The 16,753-nt window shown below is 50.4% G+C and overlaps 6 protein-coding genes across 6 annotated transcripts; 3 read left to right on the top strand and 3 right to left on the bottom strand.

The window, feature by feature from the left end:
* Window positions 1-806: 806 nt before the first annotated feature.
* Window positions 807-2,036, top strand: Z518_08400 (uncharacterized protein; the record flags this gene model as incomplete). Its single annotated transcript, XM_013414141.1, has 1 exon — window positions 807-2,036. The coding sequence occupies one exon, from the start codon at window positions 807-809 to the stop codon at window positions 2,034-2,036; it is 1,230 nt and encodes a 409-aa protein (XP_013269595.1).
* Window positions 2,037-2,711: 675 nt separating this feature from the next.
* Z518_08399 (uncharacterized protein) lies at window positions 2,712-4,033 on the bottom strand (the record flags this gene model as incomplete). The annotated part of the gene is made up of 3 exons (XM_013414140.1): window positions 2,712-3,146; window positions 3,257-3,593; window positions 3,654-4,033. The coding sequence occupies 3 exons, from the start codon at window positions 4,031-4,033 to the stop codon at window positions 2,712-2,714; spliced, it is 1,152 nt and encodes a 383-aa protein (XP_013269594.1).
* A 769-nt stretch (window positions 4,034-4,802) lies between these two features.
* Z518_08398 (uncharacterized protein) lies at window positions 4,803-5,385 on the top strand (the record flags this gene model as incomplete). Its single annotated transcript, XM_013414139.1, has 2 exons — window positions 4,803-5,021; window positions 5,116-5,385. The coding sequence occupies 2 exons, from the start codon at window positions 4,803-4,805 to the stop codon at window positions 5,383-5,385; spliced, it is 489 nt and encodes a 162-aa protein (XP_013269593.1).
* A 689-nt stretch (window positions 5,386-6,074) lies between these two features.
* On the bottom strand, window positions 6,075-7,769 carry Z518_08397 (uncharacterized protein; the record flags this gene model as incomplete). Its single annotated transcript, XM_013414138.1, has 1 exon — window positions 6,075-7,769. The coding sequence occupies one exon, from the start codon at window positions 7,767-7,769 to the stop codon at window positions 6,075-6,077; it is 1,695 nt and encodes a 564-aa protein (XP_013269592.1).
* Window positions 7,770-11,084: 3,315 nt separating this feature from the next.
* Z518_08396 (uncharacterized protein) lies at window positions 11,085-13,394 on the top strand (the record flags this gene model as incomplete). The annotated part of the gene is made up of 1 exon (XM_013414137.1): window positions 11,085-13,394. The coding sequence occupies one exon, from the start codon at window positions 11,085-11,087 to the stop codon at window positions 13,392-13,394; it is 2,310 nt and encodes a 769-aa protein (XP_013269591.1).
* A 2,195-nt stretch (window positions 13,395-15,589) lies between these two features.
* On the bottom strand, window positions 15,590-16,603 carry Z518_08395 (uncharacterized protein; the record flags this gene model as incomplete). The annotated part of the gene is made up of 2 exons (XM_013414136.1): window positions 15,590-16,532; window positions 16,584-16,603. 2 exons carry the CDS (start codon window positions 16,601-16,603, stop codon window positions 15,590-15,592), a joined length of 963 nt encoding a protein of 320 aa, XP_013269590.1.
* Window positions 16,604-16,753: the final 150 nt, after the last annotated feature.

Below are 16,753 nucleotides of genomic sequence, written 5' to 3'. Positions count from 1 at the left end.
AGTTACTAAATTTTCAAAATGACGCAACATATTTCCATCCTCCACTCAAATCTTCCGATTGTTTGGTCATTTCTTCAGATTTAAATCTCTTGGCCTTTGATGTTTCGGGCAGCGACCCCTGAAACATTGAGCCTTGTGGCACCTTCGGAGCTCCCATGCCCACCCGCGATACATCAACACTCATGGACGTGTAGTTTGATCATTGAGAGAGGGAAACAAGAGGTTGGAGTGACGAGGTCGTAATCGGCAGGTTCGAAGCTACAAATAGCAACAGGCTATTCATTCAAGGGTAAGGCCAGACAGTGGTGAGATGTTAACTCGAGACAAGTTGTTTGCAGATATTAAGTGGACAAGACGGTGAGGAACTTTATGAGGGTCTGTGGAAATGAGAGGCGCAGGTAGCAATTATTCGGTCCCCAAAGGCATTCCGAAGTTCGCAGCTGATATCAGTTGATATCATGGCGGTTGCTCCACAAATATTTCCTCTCGACTTCGCACTGAACCCTGAACTTGGATACCAAAGATTCTCCTTGTCTGACCACGGCATAAAGTGCTACAATGTTTCTCTACTTCGCGGTAGCCTTGGCGATGCGGAGAAAGATGGGGACTCATTTGCCGATGCCGAATCCCTCATCCGATGGCGGAACCCCATGAATAATTATCTTTACCCGACGACCTCTTCTTCCATCCGCCGTGCTTTAAGGGCTTAGTTTGTATTTGGTCCCTTCCTTCCTTTGAATTCCTCTATAGGTACAAATCGGCCGAACTCGATAGCCTACGCAGCCTCCAACCGGCCATCTCTCACCATGGCACACGCCAAAGGACTAAAGCAGATACTCTCAAAGCAGCCTACAGATGTGGTTATCCTCTCCTCCCTTCGAACCCCCGTCACAAGGGCTATCAAAGGCGGCTTTCGGGACGCCTATGACCACGAGCTTCTCTCTCACGTCCTACGTGCTACTCTTGGTGCCAACCCAAATCTCGACCCTGCCAAAATCGACGACATAGCGGTTGGAGTGGTGCTCGCTGAATTGGGCGGATCAAAAGCATCTAGAATGGCACAGTTACACTCTGGCTTCAATGAACGCACGGCCCTGCATACTGTCAATCGAGCCTGCAGTTCGGGCTTGGCAGCAATCACCAGCATCGGGAATCTGATTACTGTAGGACAGATCGACGTGGGGATAGGAGCAGGTATGGAGAGTATGACCAAGAACTACGGGAGCAGGGCTATTCCAACTATGCTGTGGGACGAACTGAAAAACAGCAGCATCCATAACGTGCCGGATTGCATAATGCCTATGGGTCTAACAAGCGAAAATGTGGCAAAGAGATATGGGGTCAATCGGGAAGATCAAGACGCTTTTGCGGCTGAATCACATCGCCGAGCCTCCAAAGCACAAAAGACCGGACTGTTCGATTCGGAAATTGTGCCTGTGAAGGTCAAGCAATATGAACCCGAGCATCCAGACGCTCCTCCAAAGGAAGTAGTCGTCGATAAAGATGACGGCATTAGACATGATGCGAGTCTCGAGAAAATGGCCAAGCTGAAGCCTGCGTTTTCAGAGGATGGGTCCTCGACAGCAGGCAATTCCAGTCAAATATCTGATGGTGCTGCAGCAACGTTGCTCATGCGCCGCTCCACAGCGACCGAACTCGGTCTGAGCAAGGATATTATCGGCAAATGGGCTGGTACTCAAACCATTGGCTGCCGACCGGATGAGATGGGTATTGGCCCTGCAATTGCCATCCCAAAATTACTCGACTACACAGGCCTGAAGACCGACAATGTTAACATCTGGGAAATCAATGAGGCATTTGCGAGCCAAGCCCTGTATTGTATTAGGAAGCTGGGATTGAATATGGAAAAGGTGAACCCACGAGGTGGAGCCATTGCCCTCGGCCATCCTTTGGGCATGACTGGTGCAAGACAGCTTGCGACGCTGATGCCTCAGTTGAATGAAGGGGAAGTTGGCGTCGTGAGTATGTGCATTGGTACGGGCATGGGAATGGCCGGTTTGTTCGTCAGGGAGTAAACTCCCAGATCCCGATCGAGGGTTTCGGAAGTCCTAGAACTTCCTCCATTTTTATGTGGCGCCATCGACAGTCACAATATCTGTCGGAGCATAGACATCGCAGGTCAATTTGTGGGGGCCATGTGCGGTTGATGATACCTGGACACACCAGACTTCTACTTCAGTGCCCTCGATCATACCACTTATCCGCCACGACATGAACACCAATCTGGCGAGCGCCTTTGAGAAAAAAGATTCCACGACGACCTTGACAAATTCAGGAAAAGGGATCTAGCAACAGCGACTTCGATCTCAAAAGTGGTGCCAATGTTTTACCACTGGCAGCCAGGGTGGGCGCGTTCCATTCTCTGTGAGCAATCTAGAAAGAATATTGGGGTTGTTGCTTGTATAGATCATTGCCCTGCATTAGATATGGTTTTATTTTCTGCCCGCTGAAAATTACAGCTTAGTTATTGGGCTCGAAAATTTGGATGCAAAGCATGGGAGATATCTGGAAAATACTAGAACGGAGTTTACATATCCCTGTTCCTTTTCCTTGTACGGCCGCCCACACCGATAGACGTACGGATGCATCCCATTTCCCACTTTTACCAGGACTAAAACTGTCAGGACCGACCTGATAGACTGGCCAATTGAAGATCTCATCCTTCCATACTCTACATATTTTCATATTCTTTACAGAGGTTCCCTTCTCAACTCTCGCTGCGCCGTCAGATTCTTATGTCCCAGAACGGGTAAACCTCTATCTCTCAGTTCACGCTCAATCACCTTCCATCTCCCGACCTCCTTCTCCTTATCCACGGGCGTCTCTCGCCGTGAAAGAACCATCACATTTGGTCCTAGAGGTTGGGGGAGTTTCCTCGTCTGCTTGCTGCCTTCTTGTACATCACGTATTGGGACTACTGGGTCTTGAAGCTGAGCCCGGGCCGCGAACGCGATTGCTTTCTTTTGCTTCGCGACCAAAGCTTCCGCGACGGATTTGGGTTTCGGTTTTGACGACTGAGTGAGGAGGCCGATGAGGGCGGTGACGGTCATATTCTTGCGGAGGACGGTGTTGAGGATGGGATCGGGGATGCGGTGCTTGGAGAGTTGGGAGAAACGTTTGAGGATCTGCTGGATAAGAAAGAGTGAGTATGTGACGCATAGGGATAATTTGGCAGAGAAAAGTGGCACAACGAGAATGTCCGGATGAATGACACGGTGAAGGAATGCCAACGTACATTGAACGTGAGACGGTCATTGAAATCAAATTTCGCAGCTGATAGTTGTTCGGTGATGTCGGGAATTGAAAGGTCAACAGCTTGGTTCTCGCTCGATTCGTCGTCGCCCTGCTCTTGATCCAATATGCCCTTGGAGTCTTCTAGGTGTGACAAGGTGCCTGTATTCGAGAGCTTGATTTTCAGAGCTGTCACGTGGCCCTGCGTGATGGATGGACCGGGTTTGCACATATCGAGATTCATGTGTTTCGCAGCGAGGACTTCGAGGATGGCAATGTACATGCACATGAGGAGCTGAGTTCGATCCGGAGGAGTCGCGGCGGTGCCTGCTTCAAGCCAGCTACGGAAAGGCAGGTCAGACTCGGTCTGGCGATTCCTTGAGCTGAGCACCCAAACTTACGGTTCGAATTCATCTTCGGATTTTGGAGGGAGATCTTTCCAATGTCCTTTGTGTCCAATAAGTTCCAGGCCGTCCCAAGTTTGCGCTTCGACATATTCCTCCATGGGAGGAAGATTGGGATCCCTCCTCCCCTCAGGCATGGGTGGTGGACCAGGATTTTGCCACGGAAGTTTGAGTGAGACAATGGAGCGAGACTGATTCGCTGGAACACATGGTTTGCGTCGGACTGATGCTGTCGAGATGGCACTGGAGAATTGACGGTTCTGGATCGCGTTGGGTTGGAAGAGGTGATTTCTGCAGGACCGGCAAACGTATTGGGGCGCCACCGATCCTGAAAAGCCGTCACAGATGGATTGAGGAGCGCGGCGTGAGAGCGCCATCTTTAGAAGAGCGATCAAGGTGCAAAAGTAGTTTGATTAATTGAAAATGTTAGCTTTCCCATCTGTCGGCGTTAGACTTATCTAGGAAAAAATAAAAGCAGCGTTGCTAGGTGCATACTTCTAGACTAGTTTCATCACTCACGCTTTACCTATATGGTAAATGACCCACAAAAGGGAAACTACGCCAAGGACATAGCCTCGTGAAGACGAGGCTTGGAGGCAGGCTGTTTCTTGCAACATTCCTCACCATCTAGACTCCGCTCTGGATTGTTGTTCCACACGATAGACCCTTACATAACTTGCCAGGCTTGGGGATACCAACTCTGCTACCTGTCCATCCTCGTCTTGTGTGCATGAAATTCAAAACCAGAGGAATTGTGACCTGCAGCCCTGTCTGATGTTCACCGCTCCGCGACAACGCCCCAAACTTTGAAAGCTGCACTTGAACCTTGTTTGCCAGTCCGCTCTGCCTCTCGATTTGCGTTTTACACGCCGATCAATGGGACAACTTTTTCGAGTGCAGGCCAATGTTTTGGAGGTGGTAGCTGATACACATTTCAAGGGCCCCCCATGAAGCGCGCGCCTGCGAATGGTAAGTCGCTACGGCGGCCCTCAAACCATATGTTTCTAAGTTCGCTAGGAAAGACAAATATCTATAGTTCAAAGGCCATTTGGCATCCCCGTGTTCGACGGTACACATGATCCTCTTGTCATCTCCCAGTTGCGGATTTTCCTTTAACAGCAAAGACGCAGTTAGAAGGGTGGAGCCATGTCAAGTCCCACAAACGACAACAACCCGAGCAAGCCCGAGCAGAGCCAGAATGGCGATCTACTCACGGAGATGGCGAAATTCATGTGCAAGGACAGTGACAACCATGTGCTAAGGCGATTCGACAAGCTCAATCTCTACAACCTCCTATCACTTCAAGACCGGCTCATCCCTCTCGCCACTGAGATGTCGTCGTATGAGGGAAAGGACCATATGAAGGTAATAGAAACAATCGAAAAGGCGAGGCCGCTTTTGGAAAAATACAGTGAGTTCCTTTAATGAGCTGCCGACCCAAGTGTTCTCTCTTGCTCAGATGTACGGCTTTTACCTAGATAAAGCACTTCTGGACTATGCGGAAATGGAGAAGCTTCGTCGCACCCCACGTTACGTCAAGCAGCAATTGAAAAGAGGAGTGGAGGGCTTCAGAGCACTCGGGTTTCTATTCGACGGTGGAGACGGCTGGGACGAACTGTCCTCATTCCGAACCAAAGAAAAGGGTGCCATCCACAACTTCATCGACTATCATACTCCGATACCCAAGTTGATCTCCAAGGTACCCCCCCAAAACCAATCCTCCGATTAGCTGCAAGCCCGCACAACTATGAAAATCAACCAAACTAACCGAACGGGAGGGAGGGGATTGGGGTTGCGGCGAAGAAACCGCCCCTTCCCTCGTCTTCGACCAAATCATCTCCCACCTACTGATATGCTCCATTCTCCTCCTGCCATTGTACACCCTGGCCTACGTTCAAGGCACTATACCCAAGATCTGTATCGCTTTGGGGTGTGTCGTCACAGCATCCTTCCTTTCCCATTTCTTGTCAACCGCGGCCCAAAGGAGCAATCTGGCGTTCATGGCGGCGTAAGTGATTCTTCTTTTTTTTCTTTTCCGGGTTCCACGAGGGATGAATGGGACAGCACGGTGCTGATAAGACCGTGTTAGGTACTGTGCAATTTTGGTGGCGTTCTTCGCCGATCAGAACAAGCAAGTGTAGCTCAAAGTTGGGGGAGATTCATACGCTGTTATATTCTGGGTGTTCCTCGTTGGAATAATGTGACACGGTGCATTTCTGGGAGTCTACACATATACGGCTTGTTTGATGACCGTATACGTACTGGTCCTCCCCTGATCCCCGATGCCCAACACCCCCGGACCGGACTCGGATAAAGTATTATGTACTATAATTGGCAAGTAAGATGTATTAGAAACTGGATGAAGATGGCTTCCAGCAGGATTTTGCCTTACCATATGCAGACACTGATAGTTAAGTGTCACTCATCTCTGACTTGGAAATAACGGTCTGTGAGACCCTTGCCACACGCCAAAACCTTCCGACCCTCTTCCTCCTGCCAGTCCAAAGTCAGATTTTTCCACCCCGCTTCAGCCAGCCGCTCAATACTAAAGCCTTGAGGGCCTGGGAAGAGGCGGATAGTGGACTTCCGGGCACGGACCGTCATCTTCCCCGATTTCCTAGGCACCCCGGTGTGAAATATGGCATCACTGTCAGGCGAAATCTTCAGGTCATATCCCACCAGACGGTTTCGGTACGTTCCGACAAACTTATCGATCGGATCGGGCCAAGCGCCTAGGTCCTCATCCTGGCTCTCAAGGTCCCTCCAGGGTCGGCAAAGCGCATCCAGGTTCTCCATGACCTTCTCGGCTATCTCGTGCCTCTCCTCCAGTCCAAGGACTTCCTGCAGGATACACTGAGCCACATGAGAGGAAAAGTCGACCGGACCGGTAGAATTAGTTAACACGACGATGCACACCCGATGTTCAGGAGCAAGAATGAGGCGGCTTGTAAAGCCGTCCACCACACCTCCTTTGCTGTATATCTTCTGCGGCTCGACCTTGCCCTTTTCACAGTAACTGCCCAGCGTGTAGAGTGCGTCCGGCCGGGACAATCTGTCCGGAGAGTCTCCCACCATCCATTCGGATGTCGTGTCACAGAGAAGGCCCGCAAACGTTGAGTCGTAAGCTTTTTCTTCTATTTGGGCTCGCTTGTTGAAAAACGCTTCGGCTGCCTTCTTTGAGATGGCTTTGTTACCGCTGGTCCCTTTGTCACCTGTCCTTAGGTCGATGAGCTGCAAAAGCAAACCAGCCAAATCATCGGCGCAACTCCAGGTTCCAAAGCAGGCAGAAGCAATGGATGTATCTCCCAATAAGTCTGTATGTATCTCGTCGCATCTGGAAGGGTCGCCCGAAACACGGCGGCCTCGGAGTATGGGTCCAAGGGCAGATTTTCTCTCATCGTCCAGCAGAGTCAGGTCCGTGGTAGTAGAGTCCATTCCAAAGCGGCTGAAAACGTACTCTCGCATGATCGATTCTATGTCGCGGCGAAACATCTTCTCCAAAATCAGGACCGCGAATATGTGATTCGCGTTACTGTATTGAACTGAATTTGATGTATAACTGTGAAACGCCTGGCCGGGGATATTTGGTATGTATTTGATGAAATGGTCTCCTGATGCCATGAATGTTCCGTCGGGAGCAAAGAGAAATCGATTTATGTCTGCGAAGGCGTTTCGGTGCAGGAGAAGTTCGTCGATTTTGGGGCCCCCAGTGTGGATCTCAATCTTCGGCTCGTCGACATTACATAACGAATTGTAGAAGACAAAGGCATCCGTGTCCCAGTCGAGGCGTCTGACGCCCGTCACTGTCGTATTATCTTCAATGATGATGCAATAAACCAGGTTAATCAGTGGTTTCGACAGTGACGCTATACGGAAGAGCTTCTTTCCACTGGCTGCATCATCATCAACGACGGCGTTGTGACCCATTGTGTGCCTGATTTCCTTCCATTGCGTCGCCCCTTGCACATCCACGCGGACGACGGCGGTCGGATTGCGAATCTCAGTCGCGAGGTGGGATAGAGAAGTCATACAAGGGTCAATATCGATTTGGAAGGTATCTTGCGAAGCCGAGGCGTGGGAGGGCCTCGAAATTCGTCGGAGGAGTTTCCGCATCCTGAGGCCAAATGAGCGAAACGTCTGGGGGTCTGTCGGAAGTGATGTGGTGGAAGATATCCCGCAGAATGATCATGTTCCAGAATGGCTGCTGGTGATATTGGAGGCAGATATTGTATCCTAAGGAAGAGGGGGAATTCCAAGGAGCAGGATTGATTCAGTCGTCCAGAATGGAACGGACGGGGTAGAATCCGAGGGAGAGAGAAGCAAGCGGCATGGAGTGACGCGATTCCGTCGAACCGTACCAAGAGAAGAAGACGACTTCCCTTTTTGGGGGAGAGTATCATAGCACATGAACTGCTTTTGAGCAAGCATATGGTTCCTAGTTCTATTTTGAGTTCGATCCCTCCTGTGCCTCCATGGTGTCGGTCCATGCAATCGCTGACAGATCCGGAGTGCATCTCGGAATGACTAAACCTGTCGCATACGACGTTAGCCTTCCACAGAGCGGGTCACCAGCAACTCAAATGGACCACCTTTGATCACACAGATGGGTTTCTTTTAGGCTCTCTGCCTCCTCAAATGGGCCTGTCAAGTAAAAAGTCAACAGAGGCAATAATTATGCCTGTGCTCAAGGAAAATGACATAATTTACATGCGTGGCCGCTATTATGATGCACAGCTTCGACCATTTTGCATGTTTCGGTTCTCTCGACTGCGCACAAACAAACCCTTTTGACAACGACCCACAGCTGTCAATCGAAGTCAAAAAAAAAAAAAAAAAAAAAAAAAAAAGGAAAAGGATGGAAAGAAAAAGGAAAGACTGAAAGAATTATATTACCCTGGCCGGCGTTGGCAGATGTGATCTTCAGTAACATGAGCCGAACATTCTGGACCCGGGATCAACGACATTGTCAAAATATGCGCACCTTGGGTCCGATCCATATGGAACATTGCCAATACACCGGCTGCTTTTTTCACTGATGTGGCACCATCAGAGCCCGTTCAGGAAAAAGGGCGCATCGTCAAATATAACAAGCTGTAACCGAAAACTGTTGAAGTTCGGCGACGATCCCACATATGCAACCATCGAACCCATGGCGAACGAAAGCGCGCTAAGGCGATACGGACAGTACCGGAGCTCCCAATTAATGTCCTTTGCGAAAGAGAGGCGGGCGCTGTGACCATTTCGGAATTGACACGCTGGTGGTTATTGACGGGCACGTCCTATCAACCCGGACGAGTTTGTCAACGGTGCCGTGCTATATTTGCCTTCATTCATGGAATCGTGCCATGAATTGATGCTGTTGGCCGGACTTACGCGTAAGCTTGTGTGTGAGAATGCAATGCGACCACCGCCGCCGTCGTCGTTGTCGTCAAACAGTTCTCCAGTAACCCTCAATCGTGTCTCATGATGGTGGTCGAATCGGGACCATGCTCCCCCGGATGGGGTAGACTTTGATCTCGAACAGAGGAACAGTCAACTGTGATGGCGATAGCAATTGGGTGGATTCTTCTCCCGCATGGCTGGGAGGGTCAAATGACTGGAAGAAAGGGCGGTATTGCGCACTGAAATTCAGGGCCTTTGGAAGCCGAGCTGCGATTCAGCAGCATTTGAACAGTCGACCCACGGAACCAAGGCAGGTGGCGTCAACAACATGTCTACGATGGCGCATGGCATGCAACCGCTTGATGGCGTGTTGCAGGTAACCCTCGAGATGCAAGCTTGGGATCAAGACTTGATGATCGGCTAGGTCGTATTGGGAATCTGCAAGGTACAATGGGATGGACACCCGCCGTACTTTGGCCCCCTCGATTTTGCCGACTTGTCTCGGTTTGATTGGCTGATCTGGGCAAGCTGGCTCGCTTCATTCGATTGCTTCTTCGCAAGAGGACGCTCTCGCGCTATGGACTCATTATATGTTCCCGCTCGATCCCAGGCATAGAAGCGGGGTCCCCCCTTCATACGGCCACGCTCCAGTACCGGTCATAGCTACACTCCCCGGGATAAAGACGCTTGCCGCGGTTCCTCAAAGACCAATTTCCCACTTCCAATCATCTCTTTGCAATAGCTTCGGGTTCTGTTTACTTTGATTCGAAGGATTTGGAAAACAAAATGACGGATACGCTCGACTTGAAGTCCACGGATGAACTCACTAGGAGGCAGCAGGAGGAAAGGAAAAAAGAGAGCGCGCAGCTAGAAAAGCTTCTAAGAAGACACAGAGAGAAAGATCGAAAGAAACACAGACAGAAGCGAAGAAGGATGACAGCCCAGTAGGTCATTGGCAGGCGATGGCCCGGGATTTTTCTCTGCTAACGAATGCTGTCCAAATGTATCCTGTTATAATAGCCAGCTCGAGCTGCGGCTCGGACACTACAGGTGGAGGAGCCGGACAAAATCTGGTGAGGGCCTTGCGCCTGTCGCAAGAATCCCAATGGGTGTGATGATAGGGCAAGATGGAGACCATCAGCTCATTCTTTCACCTATTCCCACCCTCTCATGCGATATCCAGATAGGTAGCTGCGTTGAACCACACATGTACTCGACACATTGTGCCGTAGAATGATGCTCATAGCCCGGAATGACACCTAGAATGTGGGACAAACGCCGCCTTTCTCTTTGCCAAATCATATTTGGTTGGCTGGTTGGCTGTTGGCCGTGGGACACTGTTCTGCTTAGATCGATTTGCAAGGATCCAAGACTTCGTCTCGTGGCGGCCCGCGCCGTGTGGCAGATCCACTGGGGATTTCAGAGCTCGATTTCAGCGCCTGATAAGGAATATACAACTGCATATTGACCTGGGTGACACACAGCAGCGACGAGCATGGCACTCCTCCCTTCGTCTCCGTCTGCAATTCCATACACAACCCGTCCGCCACAGGCATAAACTCCAGCCGTGGTTCGGCCGCGGGGTAAGTCTCACTCAGGCCGAACATCCGCGTCAGTTCTGGTTCGCTAACGTGTAGCTCATCGGGTGTCCCAAAGCGTCAAGCTTACAGCCAATAATGCTAATAAAAGTATGCAGACAGCTTGCGTCGCTAGACCGAAGTTGGTAAATCACCTCCACCCATCTCGCCTTTCGTCAACCTCCATCGAGTCTTTAGTCATGAAAGCCGCCGAACGACTCACGCTACTATCGACATTCCGCCTTCCAACATCGTCTCTAAACTTGATTACTTCGAGCACGCAATGTCACACGCCTCCTGGGGCTTCCGTATTTGAAGTGTTACATAGAAGCCAGCCTTACGAACGGAATTTGAGAACGTGAACGGGGTTACACATTACTTTCCATTCAAAATAAGATCGAGACAATTTACACTTGAACACCATTACGTCTTCTATTATCCTCTCGTGTACTCTTCGATCCTATCCAAGATGAATCCATCCGGGAACCCTGTCGTCCAGCCGCAGATCGAATTGAGCAACTCAGCCTTGCTAGCGACACATTTCATAAAGTCTGTGCTGCGAGCATGCGCGGAGGAAGATGTACAGCCACAATCTGGACTGGCTCTGGAGCGCCTGGGACAAAAACTATTTGTCTCACGGCAGGTTATTGAACTTGGCCGAGAAGTGTTTAAGAGGAAAGTGGAAAAGGTGGACATACAGAAATTAAAACTCGTCATCGGACTTAGCAACGACGGCTTAGCTAAGGCGATGAGGGAGTCCATTTCCCTCATCAAGGCTTTCTTGTTAGTCGTTGCTTTGAAGATCTGCTTTATTGACGAAGAAGCCGGTCGTCTGCTCCACAACATGATGTGGTCGGAGGGAATCATCAACGAATTCCCTCTCTATCCGGACCAAGTCACCCAGTTCATTACTCGCGTATCTGGATATGGTCACAGCATTCTACCCTTTGAGCATTTCAACGGAATATCGTCAAAGGTACTCAGCTCGCTCGACACTCCAGATCAAATCCCGGCTCTCTTCGAACGTTGTGACCTCGATACGCTCGCTCAAATCCTCACCCGCATATTTGACGCATTCTCCAATGCAGAAATTGTCCGAATATCTGTTGAAGGCTCTCGGACAGGGCTTTGGCTCCTCGCAGCACTCTCATGGCTTCTCCCCGACGAAACTGGGTGTATCGTTTCTGGAAGACTAGTACTCGGCAAGTCCAATGCCCGACTTCTTATATGTCTCAAAGACCAATCTGAGTGGGAGGTGGCAGAATGGCGCTCCGAACGGCAGGCCGACTCTGCAATTATTCGAACGGAAGGTCTTGTACCATCATTGAAATACTCGCCCATGTCTCACTCACCTCTGGGATCAGCAAAGGCTTCCATATCTATGCAGTATAACTTAAAACCGGAGGCGGCGGATGCGACAGGCCAGCTGGCAGCTGCACTCATCGACGTCGCCTTCGAAAAGGGCGTCCTCTGCTCAGTCAAATGCCAATCACAGTCCATGTTGAAAGACGTCTGTTCCAAAACCTTTATCGAAATTCATCACACCATCGTGCGGCAGTATGGTTGGGATTACGGTGTTGAATCCGAACGTACGAGGACATTTCGCGATAAACAGTGTGCTGTAGCAAAGGCTCTCATTGATTGGATCCCAGACACTGCAGTGACTCCTCCTGCACTGGGGTCTTACCACCGACAAGTTACAAAAGCAATTGATGATCTTAACATCAACTATTTCGACCGATCGGGAGAATCCCTTTTTCCCTTGAAAGATTCGGAGTTCCTGAAGATAATCGACCCAGCTATTCATGTTGCAACGGAAGCGCTTCTTCGGAGTTTCAGCGAGGAAGGCTGCTCGGCGAGGGTGTTTAGGCCCTGCCATGTGTCAACGGTTGAAAGGGGGGCAGAATTGCTATATCATCTGATCTTTTCCCCCCAAATTGTCAACCCTTATCCGTATTCAAAACTCAGGGCGATGGCCCTGGAGTCGTCCCTGCCGGGAACCCACTCGGTATCTCCCACGGACCTTGCCATTGCTCACAACGGCTATGTTGCATATTTGAATGTTCTAGAAAATATATCTACTGATAAGCGATCCGTCTCGCTCATTCGTACAGTCCCGGGGACCTTGAAACGGGCAGGGCCCGGGGTCCGAGACGGCGGAGTTTGCCGGAGCATTGAAGAAGTCCTGTCCGAGGATTCTTTGTGCGGCCGGGAGCTTCAGAACTCATTGAACCCGGTCAACCCATTTCCCACCGGGCAGGTCTATTCTGGGATTGAGCCACAGAAGGACCCTTACGGGATCGAAGCCGCCCACCTGTTCAGTTTTCAAAATACTCGACTTCGGTTGAACACTGTCCTGCAGCCAGTGGGAATGAACCATCGACGTGTCTTGCAGCCGTCGCCAGAGACTCTGCTCCAGCGACAGATGAACGCATATCCTTATCCGGCCAGTTGGACAGATTCAATTGAAGCAATAGCAACGGCAGTACACGTCTTTGAACATACCTTGGATACGGAGAGTGAGCGTTTGTTAGTGGAAGAATGGCGAAGAGGTGGAATCTTTGACAAAATGGTGTGGCATCCATCAGGGAAACAGGCAAGCCAATTTAACAATCGCATAACCATGACATCTTCAAGTGAACCTTTGCGATTTTTTGAAGCGGGATACCTTTCCCAGCATGGAGAATTAATTGTCAGGCAGGGGGAGATCCCTCTTGTATCGTGCCTAGCTAGGGCCACTAATCCGGGCAGTGACAAAGTGTGGACAATTGTGGCATGAACTGAAATTACTGCGCTCTTGAACGCCCATGGCTACCGTTTTCGTCATTCGGATGATCGAGTGGAGGATCTCCGAGGAGAAGGCGATCCAAACCATTCAACGTCGTCCATTAAGCACCACCAAATGAGAAGGGACTTACGAAATGGCAATCAAGAGTCATGACATGAGAAATACCCTGACAAAGCCGCTGTCATAGGCCCATGTCCTTGGCCGGGTCATATACCCATTAATGGTCGGTCCCGATACACCTCTCCAGGGTGGATATTGTCCATTGAAGCATTTCCTGGAATGTCGCGATGGTCTGAGGGCAACCTAACCGACGTGTTGGCTCCTGTTGGGGCCCCATCTCGCCTTTTATCAGTCCTCGGCTCAATTGTAGATCTTGATGAGGACCAATCCAACGGCATGACAGAAGGCACGAAACCACACTCGATGACCATAATATTGAACAAGTCTGGATTAGCTTCTGGTTCCAAGGGAGTTTCGACAAGCTCCTTCCACGCCTCGGAACATCATTTGAGTAATGGAAAGAACAATCTTCTCACCACTATGCGGTCATACTGTCGAGACCTCCGAGCGACGGGCAGGAGTGTTTGATTTTAGATTCACTTTCTCTGCTCAATGTTTTCCTTCAATTGAAACGCAAATATGGACCCAAGCTACGGTTTCCGACTCATGGAGACGGGAAATGGAGACTTGATGCTGACGGTTCATGTCGCTGAACTTGAAATGTTCTCATGGGATGAAGCTGCCTTTTTGGAAAAACGACCTTTCCTTTGAGCTGAATTCAAGTGGATAATCTGTTATTCAACGAATCCTGCCATCGAACTTGCACATCTAGAACCAAGGCTTTCTTTACAAGGTACGTCAGTCCACATAGCTCTCAACGAATTCCGTGCCCTAACTCGTGAGTCCACGTGTAAGCAAATCACCCTTCTCAACCTCCACCCGCCTCCTACAAAGTTCTTTAACATCCCAATTACCCCAACTCAATCTGCCTTTGCAACGGCCCACAGACCAAGCCGCAGGCAAGCGCATATCGTCCTTGGCCAAATCGCGGTTTCCTTTTTCACCACGACCGTAGGGATCTCGCTAGGCTGTAGATTGAAGACGTGCAGGGAAGGGTGGAGGAAAGCGAAGATCTGGCATGCAGCGAGCTTGGGGGACGCGTAAGCGGAGAAGGTCGGTAGATTCGGTGGAGGAATATGAATTGCGCCCGTCGAGATGTTGATGACTACGGGAGACCGACCGGAAGCTTGAGAGGTAGGTTGCGATTTGTGGAATGCGCGAATGACGATCGGGGCGCCTTTGACGAAGCCTTTTTTATTGCTGTGCTCTGGCGGTGGCCTCGACTTTTATCGCACTATCAAGAGACGACGGTGTGCAGCTTGTGATGATCACGGTACGGGCGTGTGCTTGTGCGAAGACGATAGCTATAGCTTTTCCAATGCCCGAGCCGTCACCGGTGATGAGGACGACCTTCCCTTGCGTGGACAGGGATGGGTCAAGGGGTCAACGGCCGGAGAGGGTGTGTGGGGCCATGTCTTGGTGAAAGATGGAAATCCCGCCATGGTTTGATGTTGATATTTGTCTCAAGAGAAGATTTCTTTAGAGCCAGGCTCAAGTAGGTCGGTTCAAGGAGGTGGGAAGGAGGAGGTTTGAAATATTTGGTGGTGGCGAGGGGCTCGAAATTGTTGGTAGTGGCCGACTTGAGGGTCACCATACTATGTACTGCTTTAGACCCGGGAACGCTGTTCGCCATGATTGCCGTGTGGTTGGGACATCTATATTGTCGCGTGATAGCGACCTTCAACAAAGAGCCCCAATACTTTTCGGTTACCGGTGGAGTGTTGAATGCATATCAGCTGCAGCATTGATACTGCTGTGAAGTCAAGGTTGACTCGGCACCAATAGAACACGCGGGTGTTCGCGTCAACGTATAAGAGGCGGAGAGACAGCCGGAATTCGGACGCGAGCCAAAAAGAAGCCGGCGAAAGCGGTGTCTCACAGCAGAACTCGAACACTTCCTATTCCGTGCAGGAAGTAATGTCGGATTAATTAAACAGGCGTTTGATACCCGCCCGGGGGGTAGGTCTCGGTCCCAATTGCTGGCCAGGACAAATCCGGTATCGAGATTGCTGGCTCGGCGAGCTCGAAGATGATGAAAGAGAGATGACAATCATTCCGCTTGTCTTTTATTGGTGACGGGCATTGGCGGGAATGGAAAAGCCTCGTGTCATGAAATCACCATCTCTTCTCGTCGTACTGTCTGACTTTTTGGCATACAGCGAATTGATGTTTTCATTGTCGCGCCTTCTCTTTTTCCTTGCCTCTTCCTCCTCAAGCACTCGAGCAGTCAGACTGGCCGTTGCTGCATTCTTAATCCCGTTGGATATCATGGGGGTAGAGGTCCCGGACACAGGAGGGCCAGACCGAGAAATGTTAGCCGCCAATGTCTTGTGTTCCCCGTCGGGGCCTTTATCTTTCGGTTCGGCAAAGGTGCCATTTGCCGGCTCGAACTTACTCTCGCCGTTTGCTTTGCGCTTTTTACTTCCGCTAGCCTTCTTCAAAGCATGGGTCAACCCGAGAGATTTCAGAGTGTCCATTCGCTCCATCACCCGGGTTTTGTCGTGTTCGTTGCTGGGTAGAATTGGGACGACATCTCGTTCCTCATATGCGGTACCACATTGGACACATGTACCCTCCCTCTTCATCTCCTTGATGGCCTCTTGGGAGAACGCATGGCCACAAGGAACGAGATACACAGCTTTCACGTTGGGTCCCAACTCTTTGGCGGTGATGGGACAGATCCATTTGATCGATTTGGTCTTCTCGTCATGTTCTTCGTCGAAATGGACTTCCACAACATCCTTCAGACTTTTAATACGCCCTTGGATGAATTTTTCGTACTCGTCCTTGTCGACTGGACTGGCCTCGGCGGGGAGGAGGAACTGGATGACGGCATCTTTATTGTACAGATTACCAGAGCAATCGGAGACAACGGGCTTTATGAGTGGTTTATGGGAGATAGGGCATGTAGACCATCGATGAGCGAGATGCTCTTTTTGTTTGTCTTTCAACTCGGTCGCCGTGGGATTTCTCGCCGCTTCTTTGACCAGTTCGCGGCGAGTGGGGATACTACCAGTGGTGAGTATATTCTTGCCCTAGAATTCTGAAAGCTTTACTTACCTTCCTCCGTCGTTCCCCATACTGGTGTTGACCGGTGTGAAGATCCCGAGTCTGATCGACACCGAATTATGAGCGTCTTGCGCCGCTTTGCTGCACGTGACGCCAACGAAATATTTTTTGCCCCTTCGCTGCTTTAGGCACTTAACTGCCCCCATATACTACGGTGATGA

The sequence above is a fragment of the Rhinocladiella mackenziei genome (assembly GCF_000835555.1).
Source record: "Rhinocladiella mackenziei CBS 650.93 unplaced genomic scaffold supercont1.6, whole genome shotgun sequence".
NCBI classification, from domain to species: domain Eukaryota; kingdom Fungi; phylum Ascomycota; class Eurotiomycetes; order Chaetothyriales; family Herpotrichiellaceae; genus Rhinocladiella; species Rhinocladiella mackenziei.
This window is presented reverse-complemented; position numbering and strand designations above follow the sequence as displayed.